This window comes from Diadema setosum, chromosome 22 (assembly GCF_964275005.1).
Source record: "Diadema setosum chromosome 22, eeDiaSeto1, whole genome shotgun sequence".
In the NCBI taxonomy this organism is placed as follows: Eukaryota; Metazoa; Echinodermata; class Echinoidea; order Diadematoida; family Diadematidae; genus Diadema; species Diadema setosum.
Genome location: NC_092706.1, coordinates 10,021,567 through 10,039,971, shown reverse-complemented (window position 1 = coordinate 10,039,971; position 18,405 = coordinate 10,021,567). Strand labels below are relative to the sequence as shown.

Sequence of the window (18,405 nt, the reverse complement as noted above, 5' to 3'; positions counted from 1 at the left end):
ACTCTCGTATTCAGCACCTCGGTCGGCCGTGGGAGTAGTCCACTGCCTGGACTGTTTTGTGTCATCATTTACCGCGCGCACACACCGCTACAGCACGCGTATGCCCCAACGTACGCTCGTGTATTAATTTGCCGCGCACGCACGCATCTCGACCTCCAAGATTGTTGGCACCATAGAGCTGTATTTACGTAGAATAAGAGCTCTATGGTTGGCACCGAGCGGTTACAGGTGATAGCGCGATACGCTGTGGAGCGGCGCGTGGATGCGTAATGATAAAAAAACGTCCAGAATCTGGACTACCGTGGGAGGCGCCTAAGCTCTGATCTTGAATGCAGCCAAAGAGGTTCTACATTATAGAACCTCTTTGAATCAGAGATTTTTTCTTTCTTTCTTTCTTTCTCTTTCATCATTTCACTCAAATGCATGCTCTTGCTATGATCTGTCACGGCCTGCGTATTTTCGTGAGTGGCGCGGAGAAAATTCAAAAACTCCTCGGAAAAAGAAGTTTGCAAGATTTTCAGAGGAATTAGTGATTGCAAGTATTTGTGTGTTGCGTAAGGAAACATGGAGCAGCAAAAATGGGGCGTCCTCGTTGTCATTAGCGCCTTCTTCGTCAATCTCATGAACATCGGCACGCTTAAGGCGTTTGGCGTCCTCCTGCCCGACCTCGTCACCGGCCTCGACTCCAACGAGGCGGTGATCGGATTGGCTGTCGGTCTGTCGCACGGTCTATCCGTCGGTTTCGGTAAATAAGAATATCTGGTTTAAAGGGGAAGGCCAGTAATTGATCAGTGGGAATCAGTGGAAATGCTGGGAAATGATTGTTCCAATCCTTATGGGATTCATTCAAGAGTTCATTGTATATCTATTGTTGTGTGAAAATGATTTGCTTCAGAACGGTCTCATATTCAAGTAATGTGCAGATTAATGCTCCGTCACTGACCAGGGACGCTAACCTGGAAGCATTAAACTGTACATTACTTGAATATGAGACCATTCTGAAGCAAATCATTTTCACACAATAATAGATATACAATGAACTCTTGAATGAATCCCATAAGGATTGGAACAATCATCTTCCAGCATTTCCACTGATTCCCACTGATCAGTTACTAGCCTTCCCCTTTAAGTTTTCGCCATAATATCTGTTAACTTTTGTTTGTTTGTTTGTTTGTTTGTTTGTTTGTTTATCTCTTCCCCTCCCTTTGGAAAGGAGAACACGACATGAGCCTACCGTTAAGGCCACACCCTTTTTAACACATAATGCATTATTCCGGATTAAAGTGTTGTCTTTAGTCGCCCAACATAGTGACGCAGAGTTACTGCAGTACACATTACTATATAGGTGCACTAGTTTTTTCTGTCTCTCCCGACAATCTTTATTTGTATCAAGCCTATCACAGTAACTTATAATATACACATACCCAACCTCGTTGGGTAGCAGCACTTTAGCATGTACACATGCTTTTGCTGACTCTCCAAAAAGAGCTCTCATTTGCCTGTTTTGCACTGCTTTACAGATTTATACTGTTGTTGGTTATTCATATAATGTTGTCTGGATACTCCAGGTCAAATTTAAAGTCATATTGGTTGGATTTCAGTGTGTATTTTGAAGTTCAACTTTTGCAGCTTTATGGAGTTCTGTAACTAGTGCATAAGGTAAGAGGCCATACTTTGTACACACTAATTGTATGTATTATGTAATGTGCATATGGTATGCAGAATATCACATTACATGTAGATCATATAATTTGTCTCTTATTAACATCTACAGGCCTCCTTACTCAGAATCACATCCGGTATCCGTCTCCAGTTTTGTATCAGAATTTAACAGTTATATTCAAAGTCATCTGCTGTCTAATGTTCCTGTTCTAGTTACAGGAGATTTCAATATACATGTTGATACAAACAGTGGAGATTCACAATCTTTCTTAGACCTCCTTGAATGTCTTTGTTGTACCCAGCTAGTTGATTTCTGTACCCATACACACGGTCATACCCTTGATTTGTTAATCAGACGGCAGTCTGACGATACCATTGTAATAGGTAAACCTTGGGCTTATTCGTCCTTAAAGGGAAGATAAACCCCAAGAACAATGTGGATTGAGTGAAAGCAGCAACATTAGTAGAACACATCAGTGAAAGTTTGAAGAAAATTGGACAATCGATGCAAAAGTTATGAATTTTTAAAGTTTTGGTGTTGGAACCGCTGGATGAGGAGACTACTAGAGGTTATGACGTATGAGTGGACTACAATATCAAGAAAATATAAAGAAAATACTACAAAAATCCATTTTTCATGAAAATTACAAATTCCATCAACTTGATATTGACATATGTTAAGGGTAGCAATTATTCCCCTTGCTTTCTGAAAGCGGTTGGTCCACTGCTCTTTCATAATTCTAGAAAAGTGAATTTTTGTTGAATATCCTTTATGTTTTCTTTGTATTGTTGTCCACTCATACGTCATATCCTCTAGTAGTCTCCTCATCCAGTAGTTCCAACACCAAAACTTTAAAAATTCATAACTTTTGCATCGATTGTCCGATTTTTCTCAAACTTTCACTGATGTGTTCTACTAATGTTGCTGCTTTCACTCAATCCACATTGCTCTTTGGGTTTACCTTCCCTTTAATCTCTGATCATTTCTCTGTAATGTGTTACCTTAATTCAAGTAAAGCTCACTTTCCAGTCAAGAAAATATAATTTCGTAGGTTATCTGTCATCAACACTGACCTGTTTAAACATGATATTGCTGAAAGTTGTCTCTGTAAAGAAAAATCCTGTGATATCTCTAAATTAGCTATTCTGTATGACTCGACACTTAAAGAGTTGTTAGATAAGCATGCACCGATGGTAGAAAAGACTGCACCGAGACCTAAGACACCCTGGCTAACTGATGCTATATTAGAAAAGAAACGCAGAAAGAGGAAAAACTGAGAAACGTTGGTTGAAGTCAAGATCTGAGAAAGACTGGAAAGATTATGTGTCACTTCGAAACTCTTACAGTTTCTTATTGTTTGAGGCACGCAAAACTCACAACAAAGACCTCGTGTCTGAACACAGAGAAAACATCAAAGCACTGTTTAATATTGTGAAGGGTCTTTTGAATATGTCAAACAAGCAACCAGTGATTCCATGTAATACGGATAGAACAGCTTTTGTCAATGACTTAGGCAACTATTTCTTGGATAAAGTTAAGAAAATTCATAATGATATAGAATCAAAACTCATTAATGTGAATAAATTTGTCATTGATGAAGCCCCATTTGATCAAAAGATTGTAGATCTCAAAACTTTTAAAGAATTGTCTGAGAATGATGTTGAGAAATTGATCATGAAACTTAGTAAGAAGTCTTGTCCATTGGACCCATTACCCACAAATCTATTGATGAAATATCTAGATGTATTATTGCCTGTCATAACATCAATGATCAATGTTTCTCTGTCAACAGGGCAATTCCCTGCTCTGTGGAAGGTTGCTCTTGTTAAACCACTGTTGAAGAAGTCCGGTGTTGAAACAGAATTCAGTAATCTGAGTTAGTAATCTTCAATACACTTCAAAGTTAGTAGAAGGCGCTGCTACCCAACAAATCCTTGAACACCTTGAATCTAATTCACTTCTTCCATTCAATCAATCTGCTTACCGAAATTTTCATAGCACTGAGACAGCACTTGTTCGAATTAAAAATGATCTCCTGATGGCAATGGATGACCAGAAGATCAACTTACTGCCCTTACTTGATCTCAGTGGCGCTTTTGACACTATCAATCATTCCTGCCTATCGAAAACTGGATTGACGGTAAAGTTCTGGAATGGATTAACTCTTATTTGTCTGGTAGAAAACAGACAATTGAAATGGAAGATAATTATTGTCTCTGATGTGTTCACGGTACCTTTTGGTGTCCCACAGGGGTCACGTTTAGGTCCCTTACTGTTTACATTGTACACAAGTAGACTCCTCACAAATATTGAAAAGGAGTTTCCTGCTATCACTTGTCACTGTTATGCAGATGACACACAAATATATTTGTCATTCTGCCCTAACACACCAAACGAAGACTACTGCATAACTGTGTTAGAATCATGTATCGAGTACATTAGAACCTGGACATTACAAAACAAAATGATGTTAAATGATAAGAAAACGGAATTGTTAGTCATTGGCACTCCACGGCAAGTCTCTAAATTCGAATCAAATGGTATATCACTCGCTGATACTGTTATAAAACCATCCAATAATGTGAGAAATTTGGGGGTGTTTTTTGATACCCATTTGAATATGGAATCTCAGGTTACTAGTGTATGTAAATCAGCATACTATATGATATATAATTTGAGACGCATCCGTAAATATTTCGATCAGGAAAGCATGAAGACTATAGATTGTCCACGCATGTGTTATAAGCAAATTAGACTATTGTAACAGTCTGTTGTACGGTTTACCGGATTCACAGATAGTCGGGTTCAAAACGCATGTGCAAGATTGATTTGTAATCTCCCAAGATTTGCTCATGTTACACCACTTTTAAAGGAATTGCACTGGCTGCCCATTCGCCAAAGAATTAATTTCAAGATATTGATGCTGGTTTATAAAGCTCTGAATGGTCATGCCCCTAGTTGTATCAGTGAATTATTGAACTTTAAATCTCAGACTCATAGCCATAATCTCCGCAGTACAAATAGATTGATATTGCAGATACCCCAAATCAAAACAAAAGTTACCTTGGGTGACCGATCATTTTCTTGTGCAGCCCCTAGGTTGTGGAATAGATTACCATTAAACATTCGGAAACGTCAGACTTTAGACAGTTTTAAATCAAAAGTGAAAACTTTTTTGTTTTAGCATGGGCCTATTTCTTTTTGTACTTTCCATGCAGCATTGTGCAACATAGGAATTTAAGAGCTCTTGAAGCGCAGTAGAATATATAGACATAGTTTCTGCGCTTGATAAATGATTTATTATTATTATTATTATTATTATTATTATTACATATAAAATATACATATAAACATAACGTATATCAATAAGCCTATATTCATAGTAACTTTATATCTATATCTTTATCTATCTATCTATCTCTCTCTCTCTACTATATATTGGCTTTTATGGGTATGAATATGTAGATCACAAAATGTTATGATGTTATAAGTGTCGTTTTAAACATTCTAAAGTCAGCCCCTCATCAGATTGAGTGAAGTAAAACCTTTCCTAGTGACATCTCAGTTGTATTATAATACAAGAAGGAATATTCTTGACCTTATAATAAAAAATATCCCGTCTACCTTTGTTCTTTAATCTTCTGTTGTTTTTTTTTTACATTTTAAATCTCAAATATCTCAACTTAACAAAATTTGAATTAACTCGTTGTGCGATAAAGCTCTTTATATCTTTCACTCTCTCTTGGAAAGCAAATTTGAATAAGGGCATCCACTAATAGTACTCTTCAAAATTATCATACTCTCTGTAAGTAATCTTTCGATGGTAAGTAATGCCTCTTTTTATTCGCCCAATTCTGATTTTCGAAAAATGTCAGAAACTAATCTTAATAGACTTAGGGAGAGACTAGGATCCGTTAATTGGTCAATTGTTAATAACCAAAGCGATGCAAACTTAGCTTTTGAACACTTTTCACAAATATTATCATCCGCATTCAATTCCATTATACCCGTTAAGCCATTTACTCGTTCAAACCGTAAAAAGGTTCCAAAAAAAAAAAAAAAAACATGGATTACGAAATCTCTCCTGAGGTCTATTAACCGTAAAAATGCTCTTTACTATATACCGAAGTGATCCTAACAGTCGAACTCGGTCTCGGTATGTGCATTATCGCAACGTTCTTACATCATCCATACGTTTAGCCAAACGAATGTATTTTTCAAAGCAATTTATCAAGCATAAAAATGACATCAAGAGTACGTGGAAGGTGATAAATGAAGCGCTGAACACTAAAAATAACATCGAACCACCTAGGCATATTATTAATGATGATAAGTACATTGAAGATGAAGCTGATGTGGCAGAAGTATTCAATGAATACTTTGTAAGCATAGGACCTAATCTTGCCAGCAGTATTCCGCATTCAAATACTGATTTTTATTACTTTCTAAAAGACCAGAATCAGCAGTCTCTTTTTTTTTTTGAACCTGTTATTGAAGAAGAAATCAAAGATATCGTGCAAAATTTGAACACTAAGAAAAGCTCTGGATGTGATGGAATCACAAATTTTCTCCTTAAAAACATCATTAATGTAATAGTTATTTTTAATTTATCGTTACCTACTGGCATAGTTCCATAAAAAAATGAAAATAGCTAAAGTAGTACCAATTTAAAAAAAAAAAGGACAAAAAGAATCTGTGACAAATTATCGCCCTATTTCTTTGTTAACTTCATTTTCAAAACTTCTTGAAAGGTTGGTATATACGCGCACACACAAATTTCTCGAAAAGTGTGAAGTTTTTCGTAACTCCCAGTTTGGTTTTAGGAAAAACCACAGTACGACCCATGCCTTACTCACTTTTATCCATAAAGTTGCTCATGCTATAGATGATGTCTCTCACACTATTGGAGTTTTTCTTGATTTTTCGAAGGCCTTCGACACAATTGACCACGATATTTTGATTTACAAGCTACGACATTATGGTATACGTGGGAAGGCTTTGGACTGGTTTCGAGATTATTTATCAAACAGAAAACAATTTGTGAATATAAATGGCCGTGATTCTCAGTTAAAGGTAATTTCATGTGGTGTTCCACAGGGCTCCTTACTAGGCACACTATTGTTCATTTTGTACATTAACGATCTTCCTAGTTCCTCGCCAATTCTTTCCTTTATATGTTTTGCTGACGACTCCAATCTGTTTTTTACACACAGAGATCCTTACTCTTACTCAATAGTCTTAAAACCCTTCCTTTTCATATCAAGTTTAATGGAACTGAATTAAATCAAGTTAGTAGTATAAAATTTTTAGGGCTTTTTATTGATAGTGATTTATCTTGGAAATCCCACGTTAGTTATTTGAGTAATATTCTTTCTGAAAATACGGGTGTTCTTAATAAACTTAAGAGTGTTTTTCCAAGTCAAATTCTGCTTAATCTTTATTCTACTTTGATTACTCCGTACCTTAATTATGGTATTCTTGTGTGGGGGAATGCAACTAGAAATCATCTTGATATACTGTTCCGTATTCAAAAACGTGCCATCAGAAATATCAACCATGTCGGATATTTGTCCCACACGAATGATTTCTTTTTGAAAAATAAAATACTGAAAATATCAGATCTTTGTTCAGTTACAACGTCGGCATATTTATGTACAAATTTTCTGCCAACGAGCTACCGGATGTTTTTACTCGCATGTTCAGGAAAAACTATTTGATTCATAATTATCCTACCCGCCAAAGTGACGCATTTCACCTTCCACGTACTCGAACAATTTTTGCTAAAAAAACGATAATGTATACGGGCCCTAGATACTGTAATGACCTCTCCCCCGAAATAACAAGCTGCTCGTCTTTATATTCCTTTAAACGTAAATTAAAAGAGTCTTTACTGAGTGCATACTTTGCAGACACTGAATAGTCGTAATGTCTTATGTAATACTGTGGTATGTTATTGTCCAATCAAACATTTTGTCAACACGTTGCAGATTCCATTTAGGGTCTTGCCATCAGGCTCTCTGAATTCATCATTAGCAATTCCACATTCTACTTCGTTTCCCTCTCTTCCTCTTTCCCTCTACCCCTCTCTAACTTTGGTGTATGCAGAGCTTGACGGCAGGCACCAAATGGCTTAATAGCTGTACATGTTACTTTTTGTGTCTTACTGATCATATCCTGGTGATAGTTTTAATGCAACAATAGTTTATAGTATATATACCAAAGTAGGCTTTATAATAATGATGGCTCGGTCACAGTAAGTTCATATTATTGTATAGTTTGTTTGTTTTTCTTCTTCTTCTTCTTTTTCTTCTTCTTTTTTATTACATAAAATTTGACAACCTTACATCATCATTCTGGTCTTATCTTCTATCCGTTCTCCGTTTCTTTTTCACAAACACTGATTACTCGGGGCTTACAGCCAAACAAGCTAGCTTTCATGTAGGTCCCGTCATACTTCTCTTTGATCAACCCCATTTCGATTTCGATTTTGACCAGTTATCATTACATGTAATTACTGTGTTATCACCATGTATATTGTTTGTTTTCTGCACATTGTTCACAAGGTAAAAGAACTTGTCTGGTTTCTGTTGTAATGTTCATAAATGAGAAGTATGAAAATGAAATGAAATGACATGAAAACATATCTCTTCACCTCGTCACCACAATAGTGTGGCAGCCTTATAGTAAACGATGTAATTATACACCATACTTGCATTGAGCAATGATGAGAGGTTCTAGTTGATATCATGGATTCCGACGTGGTAGGATTGGCACTATTTTTTGAGGGGCTCTAACCTCGAATGAAATAATGCAATTCTGACACCGCAGAATCGATAATTTCACCAGTGGCTCTAAGACAATGCGTGATGTAGGCCTCGTTTTTATATCCCTCCAACGAATCTTTTATAAATTGTAAAATTGGTGGGATAAAAATGCCACTCCAGCAAGAGTTGCTATCAAAGCAACTCTTTTTATGAAACGGGGCCCTGGAGCTCCCATTTCAATGTCGTCCGTATTTTTGTTAGTCTTTTTTTAACATTCTCATATAGAGGTATAAGAGAGAGAGGGAAAAGAAAGACGGGGAAGAAAAGTGGGCTGAATTTGGAATCGCACAAAGACATAAGGATAAAATATTTATGAATACAAAATGTTCAACTGTTATCATGAGAAAAAAAAAACAAGGCTCATCAGAGAGAATTTTTTTTTGTGCTGAATAGATATGGCTATGTGCAAAAAAACAAACAAAACAAAACTGTAAAAGGGGAATTTTAAGCTGCTTCTGCATGTTTATGTCCGTAAGTGTCTTTGTTATGACTGACGCTGAACAGTAATGATAAACCCAATGCTAACCAGTGTAAATGTAAGTATAAAGCGATTGATGATGCAATAATATACATTGCGGTCATCTTAAACACTCATTTCGTACAGCGATCGTGACCAATCACTTGCTCAAGGTGGTCAGCGTTCGCAAGCTCGTCCTGCTAGGCGGTTTAATGGGAGGCACCGGATTCACTGCGTGTGCTTTCGTCACCAACGGCGAACAGTTTACGGCGTTGATTGTCATCTCAGGTAATTGAAGGACAAGTCCACCTTCATATACATGTGCATTGAGTGAATGTAGCAGCATTAGCAGAACACATTAGTGGAGATTTGGGGGAAATCGGACAATCCTTTCAAAAGTTATGAAGTTTTAAAATATCTGTAGTCACTGCTAAATGGACAGTGTGTGATGTCACATGCGTAGAACGATAGAAGAAAAATATTAGAGAACTTTTGAGGAAAGTGCACATTTCCTCGACTTGTCACTGACGTATGTTAGGGGTATGTTCCCCCGTCTTCTGAAAGAGGCAAGTCAAGTGTTCCTGTATTATGCGAGAAAAGTGAAAATATGTTGATTTTTCTTTATAAGTATTTTCGTTATATCGCTCTACATTATGTGACATCACAACGTGTAGTAGTCTTCTCATCCAGCAATGAGCGGGCAGAAACTTCAATAATTCATAACTTTTGAACGGATTGTCTGACTTTCTTCAAAATCTCACGGATGTGTTCTACTATTGCTGCATTTACTCAATCTACATGTCATATGAAAGTGAACTTGTCCTTTTAGCGTTTTCTTTCAACTTACATTGTATACTCCCACCTTCCACTGTCTGTTTTTGTATGGAAATATTACACATTCAAGTTCCGGCAAAACAGAATTTTGTAGGGTTTTTATAAATTTGGATCTAGAATAAGCATGGTTGCACTTTAAAGGAACACGTGTACATCATGAGAAACCCACATGCTTCTAATTTGTTCGAAAAGTTAGTCGATTTAAATTGAGGAACTCTTCCGTCGAGTTGTGTTTAAAGCAGTCATGCTTGTAGGTAAATAACATTACTTAAAAGATAAATGACGTTAGTTACGTCCATTTCGGGCAACCTTTTCACTAGTTGCAATCAAGTAAGTCGAGTTTCGAATTCTTCTACTGTCTGCGAATTAATGCCGTTATCCGTCCCCCCCCCCCCAAAAAAAAAAAATATATATATATGCTAACAAGCTAATAACGTTCCGTTATCTGAAGGGAGTGTTGGACTCGTCTGAATTTTCGATCCACTGCCTGATACTATATTCAGAGTGAATGTGATCTTCTTCTTCATAAAACGGCCGCGCGAGGTATAGTGCTTCTGTACGCTCTCACCCCTTGACCTCCCTTTTGGCCTTTTCCAACACGAATATGCTGTGAGTCAGACCTCCAGACGAAGAGTTCGTTATTAAGAAAAAGTGATGAAAATGCATCACTTAAAACATATCTTACTCACAGGGCGTAAGAACGCATCATGATTATCCAAAGGACCTAGCTTCTGCGACGCGATTTCGGTAGCAGGAAAAATGTATGATAATTATAATAGATGAACAGAAGTCACAAGAAATAGCTCTAGTCCTCACAGGATATCTATATTTGATGATTGATTTTGTTATTTGGCATTTGTTAGCTATCACTTGGCAGAAATCTAATAAAATGCCTTCATAAATTGATTCTAACATGCAGTTAATGAGTAATAGGCCTATAGCATTTCTAGGGTTAACGTTCTGGATAACGATAGACGTGACACAAAAGGGACGTTAATGAACACATGTTCATTGCATGATTATCGAAACGGGGATGTGTAGAACCCATATCGCATTTCCACGTTTAACGCTCTCTATAGAAAAATGCATAAGACAAAGTGGACACGTGAACATGTATTCAATGCATGATTTTTGTAACGAGAATATAGGACTCGTTGGAAAGAAAAAGAAAAGGCATTTTCCATATCATTACATAGATCAATGACTTTCCAATACCACTCCGGGCAATTCCTGCACACACAAAAATCCACCAGTGGAGTGACTTCAAAAAGCAAGTGCACACTTATCTATATTCACCGCGGCAGTGGGAGATAAAGTGAAAAGGTGGGGAACTGATGGGGAACTTTCTGGGGAGCATGGTTTAAAAGGGAGGGAAATGTGTGGGGAAAGGGTGGTTGGACGGGGGCGGGGGTTAGGTAATCTGGGATATATATACTGCCATTGAATAAGGCTTAATGCGGGCTTACAACTTAATGCAAAAGTCCATCCTGCTGTCCTGTAAGTCAGAGGGGAATGATGGAAAACACAACCAGAGCGGGAAAAATTCAAACTCAAATTCAGGAGCAGGAGAAAATGCAAAAATGGCCTCAAAACGGCAGAATTGGAGTCATCGCAAAGACATGAAAAAGAACAACAGAAATGTCATTAAAAGCGGACACAAAATGTTAAAGTCGTAGAATTCCAAATCTAAACATGGTTACACGATATAGTGATATCTGTCGCAACCATAGGGTGTTAATGCCGTTAGCACATAAAGGTATCAGATCAATTAGCAACTAACACCCCTCCCCGTTTAAATTGTTTAATGACAACTCTACAATTAAAGTTGAGAATATTTCTTTTCATCTGTCTTACTTAAGGAACTTTTGCCTTGAAATCAACTTGAACATAAAGGGAAATTCTACCATATCAATAGTTCATCTGTATAAAAGAAATATAAATGGTTTTCAGCAATAATAATGTCACAACAGAGAAATGCATTAAATGCCAATCTTGATTTTAATGAATAATCCGAATTTTCGAGGATCCTTCTTCTTCATCAGGGATGACTAGTGCGATGAAGAGGAAGGATCCTCGAAAATTCGGATTATTCATTAAAATCGAGATTGGCATTTAATGCGTTTCTCTGTTGTGACATTATTATTGCTATTTCTAGTACTGCCAATACGCGGAGCAACTTAATATATATATATATATATATATATATATATATATATATATATATATGTGTGTGTGTGTGTGTGTGTGTGTGTATTTTTAATGGATAAGGCGATGACGGTTGAGCAAAATATCTGACTAAGAAAGATTTGGGTTTTTTTTCTCTCAAGTTGTGATCAATTAAACACAAATCAGCAATAACGTGATGAAGCATGTGGGCTTTCATTTCATATGCCTTGTGAATTCAATTCTATGAAAGATGCCCTCTATTTCTACTTTCTATGACGGAATATTTGATTTGTGTGTGTGTGTGTGTGTGTGTGTGTGTGTGTGTGTTTCATACAAGGGTTTGTATAGAAATAGATCTAAAGCGATTGTAGTAAGGGTGCATATGCGATTGGAAATTTACTTGATTGGAAAATGAACATCAGCATTCTTAAATATCACAGAGGAAATGTCTGTAAATTTGCAAAATGATGTCACTGTATTGCCAATTTGTTTTTGATTGACTCAAAACAACATGACAAAGATATAGCTTTCTTAGTTTTCATCCAAATTTGATCAAGCTCTAATTGTCATATTCCTCAGTTTTCTGTTCCCATTTATACAAACTTCTTCCTTAAAGTTTCACTCACATATGGGTCTAGAGTCACAATATTAATTTGTCAGTACACGCAGTTTCTCCCTACTTTGATACTATGATCTCATAATGATATAATTATTGATGTTGACTTGATCATGACGTCGATATCTTTATCAAAACTGATATTGATAATGTTACCATTTATTGCTCATCAAAATCTAGGAATTGGCATGGTCGGCTTATAGACCATTACGTAGTATCAAAAATACTAAAAAGAAACAGATCTGCAATGTCTTACCCTATACCTTTCCTTATAATATGCCATTGGATAAATTTAAATGTTTAAGCTTCTACCAACCTAGTGTATAGTGGGCAAGCTTTCGTCCTACTCCTGAGGATTTTCTCAAGCCTTAGTATATGCAGTGAAGTGTTGTCTTGCTGCCGTTGCCTGTCTTTGTTGATCACTGGACCACAGATGGGTGAGAGGGTATAATAGCCAGAGTCTCTATTGAGAGCTGGATTAATCCTGATGATCCAAAGTGATTCCATTATTACCTCCGCCAAGGAAGGAGGTTATGTTTTCGTTACAGTTGGTTTGTTGGTTTGTTTGTTTGTTAGTTTGTCCGTGTGCAAAATAACTCAAAAATCAGTTAAAGGTGCATAGTCCCGGTAGTGTAGAGGGCGCTGTTGATGATACTGCCGATCACCATTAGCATTGATACGAAGATTACCGAAGTTTAGCTGTCATCAAGAGTAAAGTGCGTAGGTGTTGCTAAGTAACGTTGCCTTTGTTGTCTTCTCTGCGCATCGCGCAGTCTGTAGTAATGTCAGGGTGCGTGCATAATGTGCTTGTTATTATGACATCACAAAAGAAGTTTGCTAAAGCTGTCATCCCCCTCAGCCGAATCATGAGCCGAATTGTGATCCGACCACTGACTACAGTGAATCGAACTTCTTCGGACTCGGGGAAAGTGGGCCAAAGCAAAAGAGATTTTTCTCCTCCCCGCCACTAGAGGGCGGACTCTATAATGGAGTCAGTGATTTCCAAAGAGATTTTCCCAAGTTCAAAGGTCACTGAATTTCTTGGACACAAAGGTCTTTGTAAACCACGACCTTTCAGTATCCATCACTTTGTACAGGAAAGCAACCCACACTGACTCCTATTTGAACTTTGATTCGGATCATCCACTCAACACAAAGGAGGGAGTTGCTAGATCATTAATTGTACTTGAGAGCTCGAAATGTAACCTCTGACAATGATGCACTACAGAGTGAATTCCACCATATTGACAAGGCCCTTACGTCATGTGGATACCCAGCTTGGATGAGACAAAAAGCCAAGGACAAAACAAGAACTAGGTCACCCACAAAGAAAAGGAAGGAGATATCTATAACAATAGGTTGGTCCTCCCCTTCGTAAAAACAATATCTTCCCGTCTGAAAAGAGCATTCCACAACAAGGACGTTGATATTGCTTTTAAGAGCTCTAATACCCTTAGAAGTAGACTAGCCCACCCAAAAGACAAAGTTCCGAGACAAACAAGGTCAGGCAATGTATATAAGATCACTTGTGCTGATTGCCACTACTGCTACATCGGAGAAACTAGCAGAACCTTGAATGAGAGACTCAAGGAACTCAAAGGGCACCGAGGCTCAACAACCCATCACACTCGGCGATAGCTTAACACGCCTACAATACAGGACATAACATTGAATGGCATGAGGCTCTTATCATTGACTTCGAAAGCAACTGGTTGAAAAGAAAAATAAAGGAATCACTTTGGATCAATAGAGACTCTGGCTATACCCTCTCACCCATCGGTCCAGTGATCAACAAAGACAGGCAACGGCACCAAGACAACACCTCACTGCATAAGGCTTGAGAAATTCCTCAGGAGTAGGACGAAAGCTTGCCCACTACAATTAAAGGTTGGTAGAAGCTTAAACATTTAAATTTATTGTCATCCCCAACCGATGAAAGTTTTCAGTTCTATTGGATACTCTGCTAGTTGCTGTTTAACTTTGTATTCTAGTCGATATCTTTGAGAATTCTTCGTTCGGTTGTTTTGTTTGTTTGTTTAAACAAACGTGCTTTCTCCCATCTCCCCTGTTTACATCTAGCATTAGGGTACGGGCTGGTGACGTTACCCATTCGCGTCACTTGTGTTAAGTACTTCCCAAACCACTACTTCATAGCGACCAGCACCATGCTCACGGGAGGCGGGGTCGGCATGATGGTCATTCCGCCCATCACACTGTACCTCAACGATATCTACGGGTGGCGTGGCGCCGTGCTCATCCTCGGTGGGCTCAACTTCCAAACCATGGTTACCGGAGCGATGCTGCGCCCTCTGTCCGAGCAGCGTCGAGCAGAACGAGTATCCGATAACGATGAGGATGAGAAGGCCCCATTGACTCCGTCCAGCAGTGCTGACTCTCGCAAAGAGCTGCAAGGGGCGACGCCTTCTGGGTCAAACGGTGCCATCGTGACGATAGACCAGGATGGCGAGGAGGCATACGACGACGACACCCCACCTGTCGATGCGAGCTCGACAGACTGCTTGCTGGCAGCAAGTACTCACAACTTCGGCGCGCAGTTTCCCAGCACAGACGAGCAATCTGACGCACATGTCTCTTCATGTCTGGAAAAGACGTTTGGGATGCTTGAAGAGGGAATTTCCTTATTTTGGAGGGAGCTCGACTTCAAGGTGTTCGTTGACTTTCCGGTCTTCTCGCTGGTGATGGTGGCAGTGTTCTTTCACGGTATTACGTACACTGGTTGGATAGTGTTCCTTGTACCAAACGGAGTGGCAAAGGGCTACTCCGAGGATACCGCCGTTAAACTGTCTCCGATAGGGGGTAAGTTAACACAAGATTTAAAATGTAAGGGACCTTCTCCATGTTCAATTCAACCAGATTGTGCATCCGAGGGAGTATTAGAATTAAAAGGACAGACCAGAAAATGTTTCATTACCATCATAGAAACGAAAAAGTTCACATTTGATTCGTCATTAGAAACGAGGGTATAAATCAAGCCCAATCACAATGGAAAGCACATGAAAATAATAACGATATGGTCATTCAATTGGTCTTCCACTGGATGAATTATTACGCAAGTCTTTAAGAAATCCACTCCAAGGAAAAACGACTATCATCTCAAAAATGATATCCTTAGTTGGAAATTATTGAAGAGCTCAAAGATGTCCAGAGATGTTACCGTTGTGATTTTTCTTTTTTGATGGGTGGATTTTATATTTTGCTAGAACTTTGACAATGCGTTATTTTTTATATGATTTTGATATGTGTATGAGAAAAATTAATTCTTTTTTTTGTTGTTGCAAACGTACGTTTTCAGGAGCCTCAAACATTGTTGGTCGCCTCTCCATCGGCTTCCTTTTACACTACAACCGGGACGTGATTTCGCCTCCTGGGGCATTTGCCTTCGCCTTAGTCCTGAGTGCCTTGGGTTTCGCCATCAACCCATTCGCCAACGCGTTCTGGGTACTGATCTTGACGGCCATCATGAACGGCGTATCGAACGGGGCGAAAACAGTGCTGGTGACGATCGTCAGTCGGTTCTCCGTCACGCCCGAGCGCTTCCCCACCGCGCTCTCGTTTGCTATGAGCGTGCGCGGATTTTCGGAACCCCTCGGGGGACTTTTAACCGGTAGGCTTGTTTGTCGGTCGTGTATGAAATGCTTTTCGAGAATTAAAAAAAAAAAAAAGTTTTCGAGGTAGTATACGATTTTACGATATGTTTCTTTACGTTTGCACAATGGTGTTGATGGACATTATTATGCGATATGGAATGTCTCGAAACAAGTGGAATCGCCACATAGTCACAAATACCCGGTACCATGGAATACAACGGGGGCAAGGACCTCCTCATTCACGTAATACGGGATGTACTGTGTGGTTGATGGACTAATCAGATTACAGAATTCACCATTATGGTGAAAATTATTCCAGTAATCTAATGTAATTCCATCCCAATATCACGTCTGAAGATTTTATGCATGCTTTCTTCTTTTGATCTGCTTCCTTGAGCACCCAATCGTGTGCATTCTTATGTGAAGGTGCTACGTCATCATCCTTGCCCATTGTGATTTGTTATGAATTTTGAAAACATTCTTATTCCTCATTCCAATCACTATAAATTCCGAAACCCTCCTCCCATTACAACCAATATTTAAATGTTTAAATTTAAAAGTCTTAAAATCACTTGGAGGTCTCCTTTAAACTTCACCTTTTCTGTAGGTTGGATCTTTGACCAGACGCACTCCTATAACATAGCCTTCGTCATGCTGGGAGGAGTGGAGTTCATCGGGGCACTCGCCGTTATTTCCGCCGCGCTCTACTCGAAGAGGCTGTCAGAGTCGGCGAGATCTGGCTAACCCCCGCTTATAATAAACAGGATCACAACCGTTGCCCTTGACGTTATTTGATTTGATTTCACTTGTTTGATTTGATTTGATTTGATTTGATTTATCGGTTTCTATATTATCATTGTATATGCACATACATATGAACATGTATATAATATGCATACATAAACATAAGTTGTTCACAAATTTTTTCTTCATTGCCTTTACACGATGTACAGCAAAACGTATGAGCAATACAGCAATGAATAACACAGTGGGGCTGCAGCATAAGCGTGGCTTGATTTGCGTGCAGACCCGTACATAATACACATCGGAAAGAGAATAGGATCGACATGCATGGTTGAAAGAAAAATGCCACCTCATTCGAGGTGGCGTACACGTAGAGCACACGCGCACAAACATACACACCCACCTCTATCTATCTGATATATACATAAAAACATATTATATATTTGGTAATATATATATATATATATATATATATATATATATATATGAAGAAATAAACTGGTAATGCATTTTTGGCCAATAAAGCATGAGCTTATGCGACTCAAATTTTCGGCGTCGTACGCCTTCTTCAGGAATCCTATATATACATTATATATATATATATATATATATATATATAACGCTATTTTCCAGCCATAAGGGGAAATGCAGAATTAAATATGATAGTTTGGGGAAATTTTATAAAATGCATGAAATAAATAAATGAATTAATGAATGAATGAACAATATTCAGAAAAAATGCAAATATTGCCCTTTTTGAAAAATAATTCGTTAATATGGACTCAATGAAGCATTGACATAACAAAAGCATAAAATGCATCTTATACCAATAAATTTCGCATGTTAATGAGAAAATACAACTTTTTTTGACAAAAAGCAGATATACCTACATTCCCCCATGACTCCTTTTCTATGAACATCCAATATATACACCCATTTTTTTTTTCTTTGCATCGCTGACAATCTCCCCTGAATTGTCTTGATGGTACAGTCCTCAATGGTTTATGTACACACACTACGCCATCAGCTGTGTCCTAGAGCACTGATAAGACATTGAAAAACATTGCCAAAACTTTAAGGGGAATCAAAAAATCCTTCTTTGGAGGGAATTCCCCTTAAGATACAGACGTATCTTGACCATATATATATATATATATATATATATATATATATACATATGATATTATAATGTATATATAGGACTCCTGAAGAAGGCGTACGACGCCGAAAATTTGAGTCGCATAAGCTCATGCTTTATTTGCCAAAAATGCATTACCAGTTTTTTCTTCATATATATAAATATATATATATATATATATATATATATATATATATATATATACATATATATATATATATATATACATATATATATATATATATATATATATATATATATATATATATGAAGAACCATGTACTTGCTAATGCAGCCCACATTCCTCTTGACTTGTGTTTTTGTCCCGAGTGGACACACTGGAAATTTGTGTTAG

The 18,405-nt window shown here is 37.9% G+C and overlaps 1 protein-coding gene across 1 annotated transcript; it reads left to right on the top strand.

Moving 5' to 3' along the window:
• The first annotated feature begins 564 nt into the window (after positions 1 to 564).
• LOC140245629 (monocarboxylate transporter 12-like) lies at positions 565 to 17,030 on the top strand. Its single transcript, XM_072325191.1, has 5 exons — positions 565 to 745; positions 9,092 to 9,232; positions 14,640 to 15,377; positions 15,874 to 16,185; positions 16,776 to 17,030. Exons 1-5 carry the CDS (start codon positions 565 to 567, stop codon positions 16,910 to 16,912), a joined length of 1,509 nt encoding a protein of 502 aa, XP_072181292.1. The 3' UTR covers positions 16,913 to 17,030.
• The last annotated feature ends 1,375 nt before the right edge of the window (positions 17,031 to 18,405 follow it).